This window comes from Oncorhynchus masou, chromosome 12 (genome assembly GCF_036934945.1).
Source record: "Oncorhynchus masou masou isolate Uvic2021 chromosome 12, UVic_Omas_1.1, whole genome shotgun sequence".
Classification (NCBI taxonomy): Eukaryota; Metazoa; Chordata; class Actinopteri; order Salmoniformes; family Salmonidae; genus Oncorhynchus; species Oncorhynchus masou.
The window spans coordinates 94,951,465-94,970,928 of record NC_088223.1 but is presented as its reverse complement, the minus strand read 5'-3'; the positions used below and the strand labels follow the sequence as shown (position 1 = coordinate 94,970,928).

Genomic DNA, 19,464 nt, shown 5'->3' with positions numbered 1-19,464 from the left:
ACCATCCCCACTGTCAAACATGGTGGTGGCAGCATCATGGTTTGGGCCTGCTTTTCTTCAGGGACAGGGATGGTTAAAATTGATGGAAAGATGGATGGAGCCAAATACAGGACCATTCTGGAAGAAAACCTGATGGAGTCTGCAAAAGACCTGAGACTTGGACGGAGATTTGTCTTCCAACAAGACAATGATCCAAAACATAAAGCAAAATCTACAATGGAATGGTTCAAAAATAAACATATCCAGGTGTTAGAATGGCCAAGTCAAAGTCCAGACCTGAATCCAATCGAGAATCTATGGAAAGAACTGAAAACTGCTGTTCATAAATACTCTCCATCCAACCTCACTGAGCTGCAAAACGAGCTGTTTTGCAAGGAGGAATGTTTTTGGTTAAAAAAAAATATCAATAAATGTTTCCACTCTGGATTGTGATGTTGATTCTTCACAAAAAAATACAGTTTTATAAAACTGAAATGTGGCAAAAGCAAAGACGAATATAGGCACTGTATATGATTCCTACATAGGAAAGCTCAGGAACTTACAGCTGTAATCTGCAGCAAAAGGTGGCAGTGGACTACAAAATATTAACTGTAAGTGGACTACATGGGGCAGTGGAATAATTTTGCATGCCAATTTTTCAGTTTTTGATTTGTTGGACGAAAAAAGTTTGAAATATCCAATAAATGTCGTTCCACTTCTGGATTGTGTCCCACTTGTTGTTGATTCTTCACAAAAAAATACAGTTTTATATCTTTATGTTTGAAGCCTGAAATGTGGCAAAAGGTCGCAAAGTTCAAGGGGGCCGAATACTTTCGCAAGGCACTGTATATGATACTGCTACATGGGAACTGTAGCTCAGTGGACTACATGGGAACTGTAGCTCAGTGGACTATATGGGAACTGTAGCTCAGTGGACTACATGGGAACTGTAGCTCAGTGGACTACATGGGAACTGTAGCTCAGTGGACTACAAAGGAGCTGTACAGTAGTGGACAACAGCTAACTATGATTCTGCTACATGGGAACTGTAGCTCAGTGGACTACAACTCACTATGTGTTGTTTGGGTAGATGTGATGGTTGTCTGGTGTAGAGAATATCAGGTTGTATTTATTATTTTAAATTTAACCTTTATTCAACATGGCAAGTCAGTTAAGAAAAACATCTTATTTGGAATGAATGATACATCTTACTTAAAAGATTTTCCAACATATCTTTCCAGAAGAAAATCATTAGAAATGTGAGACGTTCAACAGCAGAATAGTCAACTTTGCCTTTATTTGAGACATTCAACAGCAGAATAGTCAAACTAGCCTTTACATGCGAGGGCCTTGACTGGCTGCCCTGCGTTCCAAATAGTATCTTATTTGCTATATAGTGCACTACTTTTAACCAGTTCCCAATGTGCCCAAAATAGGGAATAGGGTGCTATTCAGGATGCAGGGCCTTCACTGGTCACTACACATAATCTGTCCAGTTGAAACTTCAACTACAGGAAGTCGTTGTATGCTCTATCAATGGACTGATTACATAGATGGACAATTATAGTTAGGCCTCTATATAATCTCATGCATTCCTACAGAGTTCTGTAATGTGTATATCTACACAGGAACATATTAGTTAATGGTTAAGCAGATAGGTTTAACAGGCTACATTCCGATATGATTTGAGACGGTGAGATTGTAGAGTTGTTGCTCATGGGATAGTGTCAAACTCCAGTCCTCGAGGGTCGAGTGTCTGCGGGTTTTCACTACTCTCTTGTACTTGATTGATCAATAAAGGTCACTGATTAGTTAGTAAATCCCCTCACCTGGTTGTCTCTGTCTTTATTGATTCATTAGTACCACCCCTCACCTGACTGTCTAGGTCTTTATTGATTAGTTAGCAACTCCCCTCACCTGACTGTCTAGGTCTTTATTGATTAGTTAGCAACTCCCCTAACCTGACTATCTAGGTCTTTATTGATTAGTTAGCAACTCCCCTCACCTGACTGTCTAGGTCTTTATTGATTAGTTAGCAACTCCCCTCACCTGACTGTCTAGGTCTTTATTGATTAGTTAGCAACTCCCCTCACCTGACTGTCTAGGTCTTTATTGATTAGTTAGCAACTCCCCTCACCTGACTGTCTAGGTCTTTATTGATTAGTTAGCAACTCCCCTCACCTGACTGTCTAGGTCTTTATTGATTAAATAGGAACTCCCCTCACCTGGTTCTCTAGGAATTCATTGGACACGAAATGAAAGGAGATCACAAAAACCAGCAAACAAAGCCATCCAGGAATAGAGAATGACACGCTTAGAATAGACTGTTGGTAGCTATTCTCTAGGAGTAGATAGGAGACTAGGTCAAAGAAGTTTGACAGTGCTGGGAGGGGCCCTGGTTCCTGGAGGTCTTCTAGGAGAGGAAGGTTCGGACGGTGCCCTTGACCAGTCCTCTGCAGATGGGACATTTCCTCAGTGAGGGTCCCTGGTTCCTGGAGGTCTTCTAGGAGAGGAAGGTTCGGACGGTGCCCTTGACCAGTCCTCTGCAGATGGGACATTTCCTCAGAGAGGGAGCACACTCCTTACAGACCACCAGGTGACCACACGGGATGAAGACAATGTTCACCTCCTTGTCCATACACACCTTACAGGTCCGCTCCTCCTGCAGGCGCCGTAGCTGCTCCTCCATCGGCAGGTCTGGAGGGGAGGAGGGGGAGAGGAGGAGGAGGGGGAGAGGAGGGAGGGAGGGAGGGGGGAGAGAGATGGAAGAATAGAGAAGTAAGTATGGAGAGAAATAAAACAGCTATGTTCCCCCCCCCTTCCCATTGGATGAGGAGACTGACCCCACCCATCCCAGTTCCAAGGCCAGCCGGCCTCAGCCACAGCTGAAAGCAGCCTAGTGTGTGTATGTGAAAGTGTGTGTACCTGAGAGATCTTGACTCGGTGATGCGGCTTCATTTGCCTGGGCTGAAAGGTGCATTGAGAACAAGAATTAAACAGAAGTCTGAAATGAAATGAAACTGAGTTGGACTGAACTGAGACTAACTAGGCTAGACATGATGTCAGTCTGATGATGTCACGGAGTAGGGCTTTATTACATAGATTTGATTGCCTACCTAGATCAGTTGTGTTCCTGAACTCTAACTCCTGACCCCAGCCCTACCCACCAATCATTCACACAGTGACATGGTCAGAACATCTCACCACCCCTGCCAAACCTGGAGGACTGGACTACTGTTTAGGGAGTGAGGGGTCAGGGGGCTAGGAGTTAGGGAACTAAGGAGTGAGAGTTCATGGGGCTAGGAGTTAAGAATTAGGGAACTAGGGAGTGAGGGGTTAGGGGGCTAGGAATTAGGGAACTGGGGAGTGAGGGGTTAGAGCCCATGAGACTACTGGTTAGGGGACTAGGGAGAGCCCGACAGCACAGTTGATGCTGTGGCACGCAACGTCTGAGCAGGGGAACGTGACCTTACCAATGAGGTGATGTTTTACCCAGAGGTCTCTGTGAAGGTATTTTTGGTAATTGGTATTTCATTAGGACCCCCATTAGCTGTTGCAAAAGCAACAGCTCCTCTTCTTGGGGTCCACATGAAACATGACATTAATGGACAAGAACAGCTCAAGGACAGAACAACATACATTCTCAAAAAGGCACACGTAGCCTACATATCAATACACACAAACTATCTAGGTCAAATATGGGAGAGGCGTTGTGCCGTGAGGTGTTGCTTTATCTGTTTGTTGAAACCAGGTTTGCTGTTTATTTGAGCAATATGAGAGAAGGAAGTTCCATGCAATAAGGGCTCTAAATAATACTGTACGCTTCCTTGAATTTGTTCTGGATTTGGGGACTGTGAAAAGACCCCTGGTGGCATGTCTGGTGGGGTAAGTGTGTGTGTCAGAGCTGTGTGTAAGTTGACTATGCAAACAATTTGGGATTTTTCAGCACCTGCAGCTTAACTAGATCTTTCTTTGCAGCACTGGACCACACGACTGGACAATAATCAAGATTAGACAAAACTAGAGTCAGCAGAACATGCTTTTTGGTGTGTTGTGTCAACAACAACACAAAAGCAGAGCATCTCTTTTCCATCGACATCTGTAGATGTTAAGCTAGCACGGGTACATATAACCATCCCTTCTAATTGCTAAGAATGACCTAGAAAAAAACACAAGAAAAAGAATAGGGGGAGGAGGAGTGTATTCTACCATAAGAAAACAGGGGAATATATTCAAAACCATTATAGTTGTAGGTAAAAGCATCAACTAAACTTATGTGGGAAAAGGGACTGGATCTCCCTAGGGGTTAGAGCTCAGGGGGGGTTGGGGGTGGGGAGGGGAGTACAGTTAGGTATGGGGGTTAGGGTTAGAGCTCAGGGGGGGTTAGAGCTCGAGGGGGTTTTTGAGCTCTCACGCCTCGCGAGCTCTAAGGGGGTATGGTTAGGTATGGTGGTAAGGGTTAGAGGGGTTTGGGGGGTACAGTTAGGTATGGGGGTTAGAGCTCAGGGGGGTACGGTTAGGTATGGGGGTTAGGGTTAGAGCTCAGGGGGGGTACGGTTAGGTATGGGAGTTAGGGTTAGGGTGGGGAATAAGGGTTAGGGTTATAGGGGGATTAGTGTTATAGGGGATGGGGAATACGAGTTAGGGTTATAGGGGAATAAGGGTTAGGGCTATAGAGGATGGGGAATAAGGGCAAGGATTATAGGGGAATAAGGGTTAGGGTTATATGGGATGGGGAATAAGGGTTAGGGATATAGGGGAATAAGGGCTATAAGGGATGGGGAATAAGGGCTATAGGGGATGGGGAATAAGGGCTATATGGGATGGGGAATAAGGGCTATATGGGATGGGGAATAAGGGCTATATGGGATGGGGAATAAGGGCTAAAGGGGATGGGGAATAAGGGCTAAAGGGGATGGGGAATAAGGGCTAAAGGGGATGGGGAATAAGGATTATAGGTGATGGGGAATAAGGATTAGGGTTATGGGATTAAGGGTTAGGGATATAGGGGAATAAGGGTTATAGGGGATGGGGAATAAGGATTAGGGTTATATGGGATTAAGGGTTAGGGATATAGGGGAATAAGGGTTATAGGGGATGGGGAATAAGGGTTAGGGTAATAGGGGAATAAAGGTTAGGGTTAAAGGGGATGGGGAATAAGGATTAGGGTTATATGGGAATAAGGGTTAGGGATATAGGGGAATAAGGGCTATAGGGGATGGGGAATAAGGATTAGGGTTATGGGAATAAGGGTTAGGGATATAGGGGAATAAGGGCTATAGGGGATGGGGAATACGGATTAGGGTTATATGGGAATAAGGGTTAGGGATATAGGGGAATAAGGATTATAGGGGATGGGGAATAAGGGCTATAGGTGATGGGGAATAAGGGTTAGGGTTATAGGGGAACAAGGGTTAGGGTTATAGGGGATGGGAATAAGGGTTAGGGTTACAGGGGAATAAGGGTTTGGGTTATAGGGGATGGGGAATAAGAGTTAGGGTTATAGGGGTATAAGGATTAGGGGTATAGGGGATGGGGAATAAGGGTTAGGGTTATAGGGGGTGGGGAAAAAGAGTTAGGGTTATAGGGGATGGGGAATAAGGGTTGGGGTTATAGGGGGGAAAGGATTAGGGGTATAGGGGATGGGGAATAAGGGTTAGGGTTATAGGGGATGGGGAATAAGGGTTAGGGTTGTAGGGGATGGGGGAAAAGGGTTAGGGCTATAGGGGAATAAGGGTTAGGATTATAGGGGAATAAGGGTTAGGGTTATAGGGGAATAAGGGTTAGGGTTATAGGGGAATAAGGGTTAGGGTTATAGGGGATGGGGAATAAGAGTTAGGGTTATAGGGGAATAAGGGTTAGGGTTATAGGGGAATAAGGGTTAGGGTTATAGGGGATGGGGAATAAGGGTTAGGGGAATAAGGGTTAGGGTAATAAGGGTTAAGGTTATAGGGGGTGGGGAATAAGAGTTAGGGTTATAGGGGGGAAAGGGTTAGGGTTATAGGGAATGGGGAATAAGGGTTAGGGTTATAGGGGAATAAGGGTTATATGGGATGGGGAATAAGGGTTAGGGTTATAGGGGAATAAGGGTTAGGGTTATAGGGCGATAAGGGTTAGGGTTATAGGGGGTGGGGAAAAATAGTTAGGGTTATAGGGGAATAAGGGTTAGGGTTATAGGGGAAAAAGGGTTAGGGTTATAGGGGATGGGGAATAAGGGTTAGGGGAATAAGGGTTAGGGTAATAAGGGTTAAGGTTATAGGGGGTGGGGAATAAGAGTTAGGGTTATAGGGGGAAAGGGTTAGGGTTATAGGGAATGGGGAATAAGGGTTAGGGTTATAGGGGAATAAGGGTTAGGGTTATATGGGATGGGGAATAAGGGTTAGGGTTATAGGGCGATAAGGGTTAGGGTTATAGGGGGTGGGGAAAAATAGTTAGGGTTATAGGGGATGGGGAATAAGGGTTAGGGTTATAGGGGGGAAAGGGTTAGGGTTATAGGGGATGGGGAATAAGGGTTAGTGTTGTAGGGGGTGGGGAATAAGATTTAGGGTTATAGGGGAATAAGGGTTAGGGTTATAGGGGAATAAGGGTTAGGGTTATAGGGGAATAAGGGTTAGGGTTATAGGGGATGGGGAATAAGGGTTAGGGTTATAGGGGAATAAGGGTTAGGGTTATAGGGGGAAAGGGTTAGGGTTATAGGGGGAAAGGGTTAGGGTTATAGGGGATGGGGAATAAGAGTTAGGGTTATAGGGGAATAAGGGTTAGGGTTATAGGGGAATAAGGATTAAGGGTTATAGGGGATGGGGAATAAGGGTTAGGGTTGTAGGGGATGGGGAATAAGGTGTTGTGTTACAGGGTTGGGGAATAAGGGTTAGGGTTATAGGGGAATAAGGGTTAAGGTTATAGGGGATGGGGAATAAGGGTTTGGGTTATAATTATTAAATTCCTATAAATATTCACATTTCAAACTAAGAGAATCCAGACAATACATAATAATCATCATGACAAGTACAATAGATCTGTAGCTTTATCCTCAACCAGCGAGGACTCCAAGAGATAGAATGGTGCCGGAGGGGATGGCTGCCGTTATACGGGCTATTTTGTGTTTTTTTCACATTGTTTGTAACTTATTTTGTACATAACTTTGCTGCCACCGTCTCTTATGACCAATAAGAGCTTCTGGATAACACAACAGCGAATTCTCACCTGGACTAAGAGATTTTCTTTATTGAGTCTGATGCAAAGGATATAGTGTTGCTCCCGGACGACGCCCAAATCCCCGTCATTCACATGAAGAAAAGATGGAGGTACAGTGGGCGGAGATCAGGGTGTCTTGTGAGAATTTGTTGGCAATTGGGTAACCCGCCTCTACCATTCGTTCTATTGGCCAACGTGCAATCACTGGAGAATAAACTGGATGAGCTCTGTTCGAGACTGTCCTACCAACGGGACATAAAAAACTGCAATATCTTATGTTTCACCGAGTTGTGGCTGAACGACGACATGGACAACATACAGTTAGATGGGTTATCCGTGCATCGGCAAGAAAGAACAGCTGGTTCAGGTAAAACGAGGGGTGGGGGTATGTGTCTGTCAATAATAATGTCTAATATTAATGAATTCTCGAGGTATTGCTCGCCTGAGGTAGAGTACCTCATGATAAGCAGAAGACCACACTATCTACCAAGAGAGATTCCATCTATATTTTTTCATTTACCACCACAAACTGATGCTGGCACTAATACCACACTCAGAGCTGTATAAGGTCATAAGCAAACAAGAAAATGCTCATCCAGAAGCAGCACTCCTAGTGGCCGGGGACTTTAATGCAGGCCAACTTAAATCTGTTTGAGCTAATTCCTACCAGCATGTCACATGTGCAACCAGAGGAAAAAGAACTGCAGACCACCTTTACTCCTCACACAGAGACGTGTACAAAGCTCTCCCTCGCCCTCCATTTGGCAAATCTGACCATTAATTATATCCTCCTGATTTCTGCTTACAAGCAAAAACTAAAGCAGGAAGTACATGTGACTCGCTCAACACAGAAGTGGTCAGATGACACAGATGCTAAGCTACAAAACTGTTTTGCTAGCACAGACTGGAATATGTTCAGGGATTCTTCTGACGGCATTGAGTACACCACATCAGTCACTGGCTTTATCAATAAGTGCATTGAGGACATCGTCCCCACAGTGACTATACATACCCCAACCAGAAGCCATGCATTACAGGCAACATTCACACCGAGCTAAAGGCTAGAGCTGGTGCTTTCAAGGAGCGGGACATTAATCCGGAAGTTTATAAGAAATTCTGCTATGCCCTCAGACGAACCATCAAACAGGCAAGTGTCAATACAGGACTAAGATTGAATCCTACTACAATGGCTCTGACGCTTGTCGGATGTGGCAGGGTTTGCAAACTAATACAGACTACAAAGGGAAGCACAGCCGAGAGCTGCCCAGTGATGCCAGCCTACCAGACGGGCTAAATGCCTTTGATGCTCGCTTCAAGGCAAGAAACACTGAAGCATGCATGAGAACACCAGCTGTTCCTGGATGACTGTGTGATCACACTCTCCATAGCCAACGTGAGCAAGACCCTTAAACAGGTTGACATTCACAAGGCCAGACACATTATCAGGATGTGTACTCAGAGCATGCGTAGACCAACTGGCAAGTGTCTTCACTGACATTTTCAACACGTCTCTGACAGTCTGTAATACCAACATGTTTCAAGCAGACCACCATAGTCCCTGTGCCCAAGAACACCTGCCTAAATGACTACCGACCCATAGCACTCACGTCTGTAGCCATGAAGTGCTTTGAAAGGCTGGTCATGGCTCACATCAACACCATCATCATGGAAACCCTAGACCCACTCCAATTTGCATACTGCCCTAACAGATCCACAGATGATGCAATCTCAACACTGCCCTTTCAGACCTGGACAAAATGAACGAGAGAATTCTGTTAATTGACTACAGCTCAGCGTTCAACACCATAGTGCCCTCCAAGGTAATCACTAAGCTAAGTATCCTGGGACTAAACACCTCCCTCTGCAACTGAATCCTGGTATTCCTGATGGGCCGCACCCAGGTAGGTAACAACACATCTGCAACAGTGTTCCTCAACACAGGAGCCCCTCGGGGGTGGGTGCTTAGTCACTTCCAGTGCTCTCTGTTCACCCACGACTGCGTGGCCAAGCACGACTCCAACACCATCATTAAGTTTGCTGACGACACAACAGTGGTAGGCCTGATAAGTTAATACTTTGTAGCGCCACCTTTTGCTGCGATTACAGCTGTAAGTCGCTTGGGGTATGTCTCTATCAGTTTTGCACATCAAGAGACTGAAATTTTTTCCCATTCCTCCTTGCAAAACAGGTCGAGCTCAGTGAGGTTGGATGGAGAGCATTTGTGAACAGCAGTTTTCAGTTCTTTCCACAGATTCTCGATTGGATTCAGGTCTGGACTTTGACTTGGCCATTCTAACACCTGGTTATGTTTATTTTTGAACCATTCCATTGTAGATTTTGCTTTATGTTTTGGATCATTGTCTTGTTGGAAGACAAATCTCTGTCCCAGTCTCAGGTCTTTTGCAGACTCCATCAGGTTTTCTTCCAGAATGGTCCTGTATTTGGCTCCTTCCATCTTCCCATCAATTTTAACCATCTTCCCTGTCCCTGCTGAAGAAAAGCAGGCCCAAACCATGATGCTGCCACCACCATGTTTGACAGTGGGTATGATGTGTTCAGGGTGATGAGCTGTGTTGCTTTTACGCCAAACATAACGTTTTGCATTGTTGCCAAAAAGTTCAATTTTGGATTCATCTGACCAGAGCACCTTCTTCCACATGTTTGGTGTGTCTCCCAGGTGGCTTGTGGCAAACTTTAAACAACACTTTTTATGGATATCTTTAAGAAATGGCTTTCTTCTTGCCACTCTTCCATAAAGGCCAGATTTGTGCAATATACGACTGATTGTTGTCCTATGGACAGAGTCTCCCACCTCAGCTGTAGATCTCTGCAGTTCATCCAGAGTGATCATGGGCCTCTTGGCTGCATCTCTGATCAGTCTTCTCCTTGTATGAGCTGAAAGTTTAGAGGGACGGCCAGGTCTTGGTAGATTTGCAGTGGTCTGATACTCCTTCCATTTCAATATTATCGCTTGCACAGTGCTCCTTGGGATGTTTACAGCTTGGGAAATCGTTTTGTATCCAAATCCGGCTTTAAACTTCTTCACAACAGTATCTCGGACCTGCCTGGTGTGTTCCTTGTTCTTCATGATGCTCTCTGCGCTTTTAACGGACCTCTGAGACTATCACAGTGCAGGTGCATTTATACGGAGACTTGATTACACACAGGTGGATTGTATTTATCATCATTAGTCATTTAGGTCAACATTGGACCATTCAGAGATCCTCACTGAACTTCTGGAGAGAGTTTGCTGCACTGAAAGTAAAGGGGCTGAATAATTTTGCACGCCCAATTTTTCAGTTTTTGATTTGTTAAAAAGTTTGAAATATCCAATAAATGTCGTTCCACTTCATGATTGTGTCCCACTTGTTGTTGATTCTTCATTAAAAAAATACAGTTTTCTTTATGTTTGAAGCCTGAAATGTGGCAAAAGGTCGCAAAGTTCAAGGGGGCCGAATACTTCCGCAAGGCACTGTACCTGAGGTAGAGCAATGGTAAGGTCTTACATTTAAGAATAGCACTTTCTTCGCAAAAACTTGTACAAATGTGCAAATGTCTTTCCTATGGTCGTACCATGTACCTGGAGATAGTACTTCACATTGAACTCAGTCGTTTCTGGTGAGGCTCAACTCCAACAAGTCCAGGATAACTCTCTACGGTCAACTGGGGTCAGGATAACTCTTTACGGTCGACTTAAACAGGATACCTCTGAAAAGAATTTGCAACTGCTTGTAGACCTTATTTGATATCAAGGTTTGTGTACAGAGAATTATTATCAATGTAGAATAAAAAAGCTTTTCCTGGTATCTTGGAAGGTTAAATGTTAGAATGTTGGGGAGTTGTAAGTGAACATTACATTGTTCTAGCCAATATTTTACAATGTCAGAAGCTGTATCCCTACTCCAGTGAACCGGAACCCAGGGGTCTGTGCGAAACCGAAGTTTACTAAGGTAATTTAAAAAAATCCCATCTCTCCACTATGACCTTATTCAGCTTTTGTAAGACAGACTAGCTATCGATCAGCAGTGTATCTGAGTAATGTATGAATGGTACATAAACTGTTGCATTGGGAAAGGCCTCCTTACTAGTCCTCAACAGTTGCTGCAGTTGCTTCCAAGATGTAGTTGGCATTTTCCTCCCCAAACAATTGTTGAGGCCTACAGACAACACTATCTTCTCGGTCATTGTGTTTGATTGAAGCTTCTTGAAAACACTGTTAATATGACAAAAGTTGGCCCAGGGAAACTATCCACCTGTACATTAGAATCTAAAAAATCTAGAATATGTGCTAGATTAGAATCCCCCACAATCACTGTTGGTTTATCTATCTGTATTTCCCACACTTGAATCTACCTCTCTGACCGAAGACCTTAGATAGACCTATATCCATCCTGCCCTGCCTGTAACAGTTTGGGTCCAGGGTGTCTCCCCCTTTGAAGAGGGGGATGACTGCGGCAGCTTTCCAATCCTTGGGGATCTCAGACGATATGAAAGAGGTTGAACAGGCTGGTAATAGGGGTTGGCAGCGGATAGTTTCAGAAATAGAGGGTCCAGATTGTCAAGCCCAGCTGATTTGTACGGGTTCACATTTTGCAGCTCTTTCAGAACATCTGCTATCTGGATTTGGGTAAAGGAGAACCTGGAGAGGCTTGGGCGAGTAGCTGCGGGGGGGTGGGGGGGGGGGGGGGGTGGAGCTGTTGGCTGAGGTTGGAGTAGCAAGTTCAAATCCCAGAGCTGACAAGGTACAAAATCTGTCGTTCTGCCCCTGAACAGGCAGTTAACCCACTGTTCCTAGGCCGTCATTGAAAATAAGAATTTGTTCTTAACTGACTTGCCTAGTAAAATACAGGTAAAAAAAATAAAAAATAAAAAAGGATTCAGACACGGCAAGGACATCAGGGTTGGCAGAGTGTGCTAAAGCAGTGAGTAAAACAAACTTAGGGAGGAGGCTTCTGATGTTGACATGCATGAAACCAAGGCTTTTTCAATCACAGAAGTCAACAAATTAGGGTGCCTGGGGACATGCAGGGCCTGGGTTTACCTCCACATCACCCGCGGAACAGTGGAGGAGTAGTATGAGGGTGCGGCTAAAGGCTATCAAAACTGGTCGCCTAGAGCATTGCAGTTTTTTGTTTTTTTTAGGTGTTATTTCTTACATTGGTACCCCAGGTCATATTAGGTTTCATTACATACAGTCGAGAAGAACTACTGAATATAAGAGCAGCGTCAACTCACCATCAGTACGACCAAGAATATGACTTTTGCAAAGCAGATTCTGTGTTCCGCCTTCCACCCAGGACAACGGAATGGATCCCAGCCGGCGACCCAAAAAAACGACTTCGTAAAAGGGGGAAACGAAGCGGTCTTCTGGTCAGACTCCGGAGACGGGCACATCGTGCACCACTCCCTAGCATTCTTCTCGCCAATGTCCAGTCTCTTAACAACAAGGTTGATGAAATCCGAGCAAGGGTAGCATTCCAGAGGGACATCAGAGACTAACGTTCTTTGCTTCACGGAAACATTGCTCACTGGAGAGACTATCGGAGTCGGTGCAGCCAGCTGGTTTCTCCACACATCGCGCCGACAGAAACAAACATCTTTCTGGTAAGAAGAGGGGCGGGGGCGTATGCTTCATGGTTAACGAGACATGGTGTGGCCACAACAACATACAGGAACTCAAGTCCTTCTGTTCACCTGATTTAGAATTCCTCACAATCAAATGTCGACCACATTATCTACCAAGGGAATTCTCTTCGATTATAATCACAGCCGTATATATTCCCCCCCAAGCAGACACATCGATGGCTCTGAACGAACTTTATTTGACTCTTTGCAAACTGGAATCCATATATCCTGATGCTGCATTCATTGTAGCTGGGGATTTTAACAAGGCTAATCTGAAAACAAGACTCCCTAAATTGTATCAGCATATCGATTGCGCAACCAGGGCTGGAAAAACCTTGGCTGGAAAAAAATCTTGGATCATTGCTATTCTAACTTCCGCGACGCATATAAGGCCCTGCCCCGCTCTCCTTTCGGAAAAGCTGACCACGACTCCATTTTGTTGATCACTGCCTACAGACAGAAACTAAAACAAGAAGCTCCAGCGCTGAGGTCTGTTCAACGCTGGTCCGACCAATCTGATTCCACGCTTCAAGACTGCTTCGATCACGTGGACTGGGATATGTTTCGTATTGCATCAAACAACAACATTGACGAATACGCTGATTCGGTGAGCGAGTTCATTAGAACGTGCGTTGAAGATGTCGTTCCCATAGCAACGATTAAAACATTCCCAAACCAGAAACCGTGGATTGATGGCAGCATTCGCGTGAAACTGAAAGTGAGAACCACTACTTTTAATCAGGGCAAGGTGACCGGAAACATGACCGAATACAAACAGTGTAGCTATTCCCTCTGCAAGGCAATCAAACAAGCTAAGCGTCAGTATAGAGACAAAGTAGAGTCGCAATTCAACGGCTCAGACACAAGAGGTATGTGGCAGGGTCTACAGTCAATCACAGATTACAAAAAGAAAACCAGCCCCGTCACGGACCAGGATGTCTTGCTCCCAGGCAGACTAAATAACTTTTTTGCCCGCTTTGAGGACAATACAGTGCCACTGACACGGCCCGCAACCAAAACATGCAGACTCTCCTTCAATGCAGCCGACGTGAGGAAAACATTTAAACGTGTCAACCCTCGCAAGGCTGCAGGCCCAGACGGCATTCCCAGCAGCGCCCTCAGAGCATGCGCAGACCAGCTGGCTGGTGTGTTTACGGACATATTCAATCAATCCCTATCCCAGTCTGTTGTTCCCACATGCTTCAAGAGGGCCACCATTGTTCCTGTTCTCAAGAAAGCTAAGGTAACTGAGCTAAACAACTACCGCCCCGTAGCACTCACTTCCGTCATCATGAAGTGCTTTGAGAGACTAGTCAAGGACCATATCACCTCCACCCTACCTGACACCCTAGACCCACTCCAATTTGCTTACCGCCCAAATAGGTCCACAGACGATGCAATCTCAACCACACTGCACACTGCCCTAACCCATCTGGACAAGAGGAATACCTATGGGAGAATGCTGTTCATCAACTACAGCTCGGCATTTAACACCATAGTGCCCTCCAAGCTCGTCATCAAGCTTGAGACCCTGGGTCTCGACCCCGCCCTGTGCAACTGGGTACTGGACTTCCTGACGGGCCGCCGACAGGTGGTGAGGGTAGGCAACAACATCTCCACCCCGCTGATCCTCAACACTGGGGCCCCACAAGGGTGTGTTCTGAGCCCTCTCCTGTACTCCCTGTTCACCCACGACTGCGTGGCCACGCACGCCTCCAACTCAATCATCAAGTTTGCGGACGACACAACAGTGGTATGCTTTATTACCAACAACGACGAAAAGGCCTACAGGGAGGAGGTGAGGGCCCTCGGAGTGTGGTGTCAGGAAAATAACCTCACACTCAATGTCAACAAAACTAAGGACATGATTGTGGACTTCAGGAAACAGCAGAGGGAACACCCCCCTATCCACATTTATGGAACAGTAGTGGAGAGGGTAGTAAGTTTTACGTTCCTCGGCGTACACATCACAGACAAACTGAATTGGTCCACCCACACAGACAGCATCGTGAAGAAGGCGCAGCAGCGCCTCTTCAACCTCAGGAGGCTGAAGAAATTCGGCTTGTCACCAAAAGCACTCACAAACTTCTACAGATGCACAATCGAGAGCATCCTGTCGGGCTGTATCACTGCCTGGCACTCCAACCGTAAGGCTCTCCAGAGGGTAGTGAGGTCTGCACACCTACACCACCTGATGTCACAGGAAGGCCATAAAGATCATCAAGGACAACAACCACCCGAGCCACTGCCTGTTCACCCCGCTATCATCCAGAAGGCGAGGTCAGTACAGGTGCATCAAAGCTGGGACCGAGAGACTGAAAAACAGCTTCTATCTCAAGGCCATCAGACTGTTAAACAGCCACCACTAACATTGAGTGGCTGCTGCCAACACACTGACTCAACTCCAGCCACTTTAATAATGGGAATTGATGGGAAATGATGAAAAATATATCACTAGCCACTTCAAACAATGCTACCTAATATAAATGTTTACATACCCTACATTATTCATCTCATATGTATACGTATATACTGTACTCTATATCATCTACTGCATCCTTATGTAATACATGTATCACTAGCCACTTTAAACAATGCTACCTAATATAAATGTTTACATACCCTACATTATTCATCTCATATGTATACGTATATACTGTACTCTATATCATCTACTGCATCTTTATGTAATACATGTATCACTAGTCACTTTAACTATGCCACTTTGTTTACATACTCATCTCATATGTATATACTGTACTCGATACCATCTACTGTATCTTGCCTATGCCGCTCTGTATCATCACTCATTCATATATCTTTATGTACATATTCTTCATCCCCTTACACTTGTGTCTATAAGGTAGTATTTTTGGAATTGTTAGCTAGATTACTTGTTGGTTATTACTGCATTGTCGGAACTAGAAGCACAAGCATTTCGCTAAACTCGCATTAACATCTGCTAACCATGTGTATGTGACAAATAAAATTTGATTTGATTTGAGCCCTGCTGTTCTGTGTCTGCAGGAGAAGCAGAAGAGAGGGAGTTACTACATGGCAGCCCTACATTACTATATGACACCTTCTGTATCACTATACTGTTTCTGGGGAACTGTTCTTGATCTACAGTAATAGTACTCTCTTCCTGCTTGCTGAACCCTTTGCATAGGGATCTTACGCTCCTGGTTGAGAAGGGACAGTTAGTGGTGGGAAGGAGTCAGAGGACAGGGCCTCAGGAGGTCTGAATGGTTGAAGCTGAAGCATTAAGGGTTTCTGCAGAAGAAGCAAGCACATAACAGTAGATCTAGGAGCAGTCTGTCTGGTCTGGTGTAACAGTAGTTCTAGGGGCAGTCTGTCTGGTCTGGGGTAACAGTAGTTCTAGGGGTAGTCTGTCTGGTCTGGTATAACAGTAGTTCTTGGGGCAGTCTGTCTGGGGTAACAGTAGTTCTAGGGGCAGTCTGTCTGTCTGGTGCAACAGTAGTTCTAGGGGCAGTATGTCTGGTGTAACAGTAGATCTAGGGGCAGTATGTCTGGTGTAACAGTAGTTCTAGGGGCAGTCTGTCTGGTCTGGTGTAACAGTAGTTCTAGGGGCAGTCTGTCTGTCTGGGGTAACAGTAGTTCTAGGGGCAGTCTGTCTGGTCTGGTGTAACAGTAGTTCTAGGAGCAGTCTGTCTGGTCTGGTATAACAGTAGTTCTAGGGGCAGTCTGTCTGGTCTGGTGTAACAGTAGTTCTAGGGGCAGTCGGTCATTCTGGTCTGGTGTAACAGTACATCTCGGGGCAGTCTGTCTGGTGTAACAGTAGATCCAGGGGCAGTCTGTCTGGTGTAACAGTAGATCCAGGGGCAGTCTGTCTGGTGTAACAGTAGATCCAGGGGCAGTCTGTCTGGTGTAACAGTAGATCCAGGGGCAGTCTGTCTGGTGTAACAGTAGATCCAGGGGCAGTCTGTCTGGTGTAACAGTAGATCCAGGGGCAGTCTGTCTGGTGTAACAGTAGATCCAGGGGCAGTCTGTCTGGTGTAACAGTAGATCCAGGGGCAGTCTGTCTGGTGTAACAGTAGATCTAGGGGCAGTCTGTCTGGTCTGGTGTAACAGTAGATCCAGGGGCAGTCTGTCTGGTGTAACAGTAGATCTAGGGGCAGTCTGTCTGGTCTGGTGTAACAGTAGATCCAGGGGCAGTCTGTCTGGTGTAACAGTAGATCCAGGGGCAGTCTGTCTGGTGTAACAGTAGATCCAGGGGCAGTCTGTCTGGTGTAACAGTAGATCCAGGGGCAGTCTGTCTGGTGTAACAGTAGATCCAGGGGCAGTCTGTCTGGTGTAACAGTAGATCTAGGGGCAGTCTGTCTGGTCTGGTGTAACAGTAGATCCAGGGGCAGTTTGTCTGGTCTGGTGTAACAGTAGATCCAGGGGCAGTCTGTCTGGTCTGGTGTAACAGTAGATCCAGGGGCAGTCTGTCTGGTGTAACAGTAGATCTAGGGGCAGTCTGTCTGGTCTGATGTAACAGTAGATCCAGGGGCAGTCTGTCTGGTGTAACAGTAGATCTAGGGGCAGTCTGTCTGGTGTAACAGTAGTTCTAGGGGCAGTCTGTCTGGTGTAACAGTAGATCTAGGGGCAGTCTGTCTGGTCTGGTGTAACAGTAGTTCTAGGGGCAGTCTGTCATTCTGGTCTGGTGTAACAGTAGATCTATGGGCAGTATGTCTGGTCTGGTGTAACAGTAGTTCTATGGGCAGTCTGTCTGGTCATGTGTAACAGTATATCTAGGGGTAGTCTGTCTGGTGTAACAGTAGTTCTAGGGGCAGTCTGTCTGGTGTAACAGTAGTTCTAGGGGCAGTCTGTCTGGTGTAACAGTAGATCTAGGGGCAGTCTGTCTGGTCTGGTGTAACAGTAGTTCTAGGGGCAGTCTGTCTGGTGTAACAGTAGATCCAGGGGCAGTCTGTCTGGTGTAACAGTAGATCCAGGGGCAGTATGTCTGGTCTGGTGTAACAGTAGTTCTATGGGCAGTCTGTCTGGTCATGTGTAACAGTAGATCCAGGGGTAGTCTGTCTGGTCTGGTGTAACAGTAGTTCTAGGGGCAGTCTGTCATTCTGTCTGGTGTAACAGTAGATCTATGGGCAGTATGTCTGGTCTGGTGTAACAGTAGTTCTAGGGGCAGTATGTCTGGTCTGGTGTAACAGTAGTTCTATGGGCAGTCTGTCTGGTCATGTGTAACAGTCGTTCTAGGGGCAGTCTGTCTGGTCTGGTGTAACAGTAGATCTATGGGCAGTATGTCTGGTCATGTGTAACAGTAGTTCCAGGGGCAGTCTGTCTGGTCTGGTGTAAAAGTAGATCTAGGGGCAGTATGTGTACCAAACTCACCAAACCTTGACCCAGAAAATATAAAAAACTAACGGCCTATATCGAATCTTCCATTCCTCTCAAAAATCTTAGAAAAGGCTGTTGCGCAGCAACTCACTGCCTTCCTGAAGACAAACAATGTATACGAAATGCTTCAGTCTGGTTTTAGACCCCATCATAGCACTGAGACGGCACTTGTGAAGGTGGTAAATGACATTTTAATGGCATCGGACCGAGGCTCTGCATCTGTCCTCGTGCTCCTAGACCTTAGTGCTGCTTTTGATACCATCGATCACCACATTCTTTTGGAGAGATTGGAAACCCAAATTGGTCTACACGGACAAGTTCTGGACTGGTTTAGATCTTATCTGTTTGGAAAGATATCAGTTTGTCTCTGTGAATGGTTTGTCCTCTGACAAATCAACTGTAAATTTCGGTGTTCCTCAAGGTTCCGTTTTAGGACCACTATTGTTTTCACTATATATTTTACCTCTTGGGGATGTCATTCAAAAACATAATATTAACTTTCACTGCTATGCGGATGACACACAGCTGTACATTTCAATGAAACATGGTGAAGCCCCAAAATTGCCCTTGCTAGAAGCATGTGTTTCATACATAAGGAAGTGGATGGCTGCAAACTTTCTACATTTAAACTCGGACAAAACAGAGATGCTTGTTCTACGTCCCAAGAAACAAAGCAATCTTCTGTTGAATCTGACAATTAATCTTAATGGTTGTACAGTCGTCTCAAATAAAACTGAAGGACGTCGGCGTTACTGTGGACCCTGATCTCTCTTTTGAAGAACATATCAAGACCATTTCAAGGACAGCTTTTTTCCATCTACGTAACATTGCAAAAATCTGAAAATTTCTGTCCAAAAATGATGCAGAAAAATTAATCCATGCTTTTGTCACTTCTAGGTTAGACTACTGCAATGCTCTACTTTCTGGCTACGCGGATAAAGCACTAAATAAACTTCAGTTAGTGCTAAATACGGCTGCTAGAATCCTGACGAGAACCAAAAAATTTGATCATATTACTCCAGTGCTAGCCTCCCTACACTGGCTTCCTGTCAAAGCAAGGGCTGATTTCAAGGTTTTACTGCTAACCTACAAAGCATTACATGTGCGTGCTCCTACCTATCTCTCTGATTTGGTCCTGCCTTACATACCTACACGTACGCTACGGTCACAAGACGCAGGCCTCCTAATTGTCCCTAGAATTTCTAAGCAAACAGCTGGAGGCAGGGCTTTCTCCTATAGAGCTCCATTTTTATGGAACGGTCTGCCTACCCATGTCAGAGACGCAAACTCGGTCTCAACCTTTAAGTC

General features: G+C 45.4%; 1 protein-coding gene across 1 annotated transcript in view; it reads right to left on the bottom strand.

Annotated features, from left to right (window-relative positions):
- Positions 1 to 1,257: 1,257 nt before the first annotated feature.
- The window catches only part of birc2 (baculoviral IAP repeat containing 2), a 102,534-nt gene continuing 84,327 nt past the window's right edge, over positions 1,258 to 19,464 (bottom strand). The window contains exons 14-15 of the mRNA XM_064982498.1: positions 2,905 to 2,946; positions 1,258 to 2,676 (exon numbers count right to left, since the gene is read on the bottom strand). Of these exons, the coding sequence (XP_064838570.1) occupies positions 2,483 to 2,676; positions 2,905 to 2,946 (236 nt within the window). The 3' untranslated portion in view covers positions 1,258 to 2,482. The remainder of the gene's footprint in view (positions 2,677 to 2,904; positions 2,947 to 19,464) is intronic.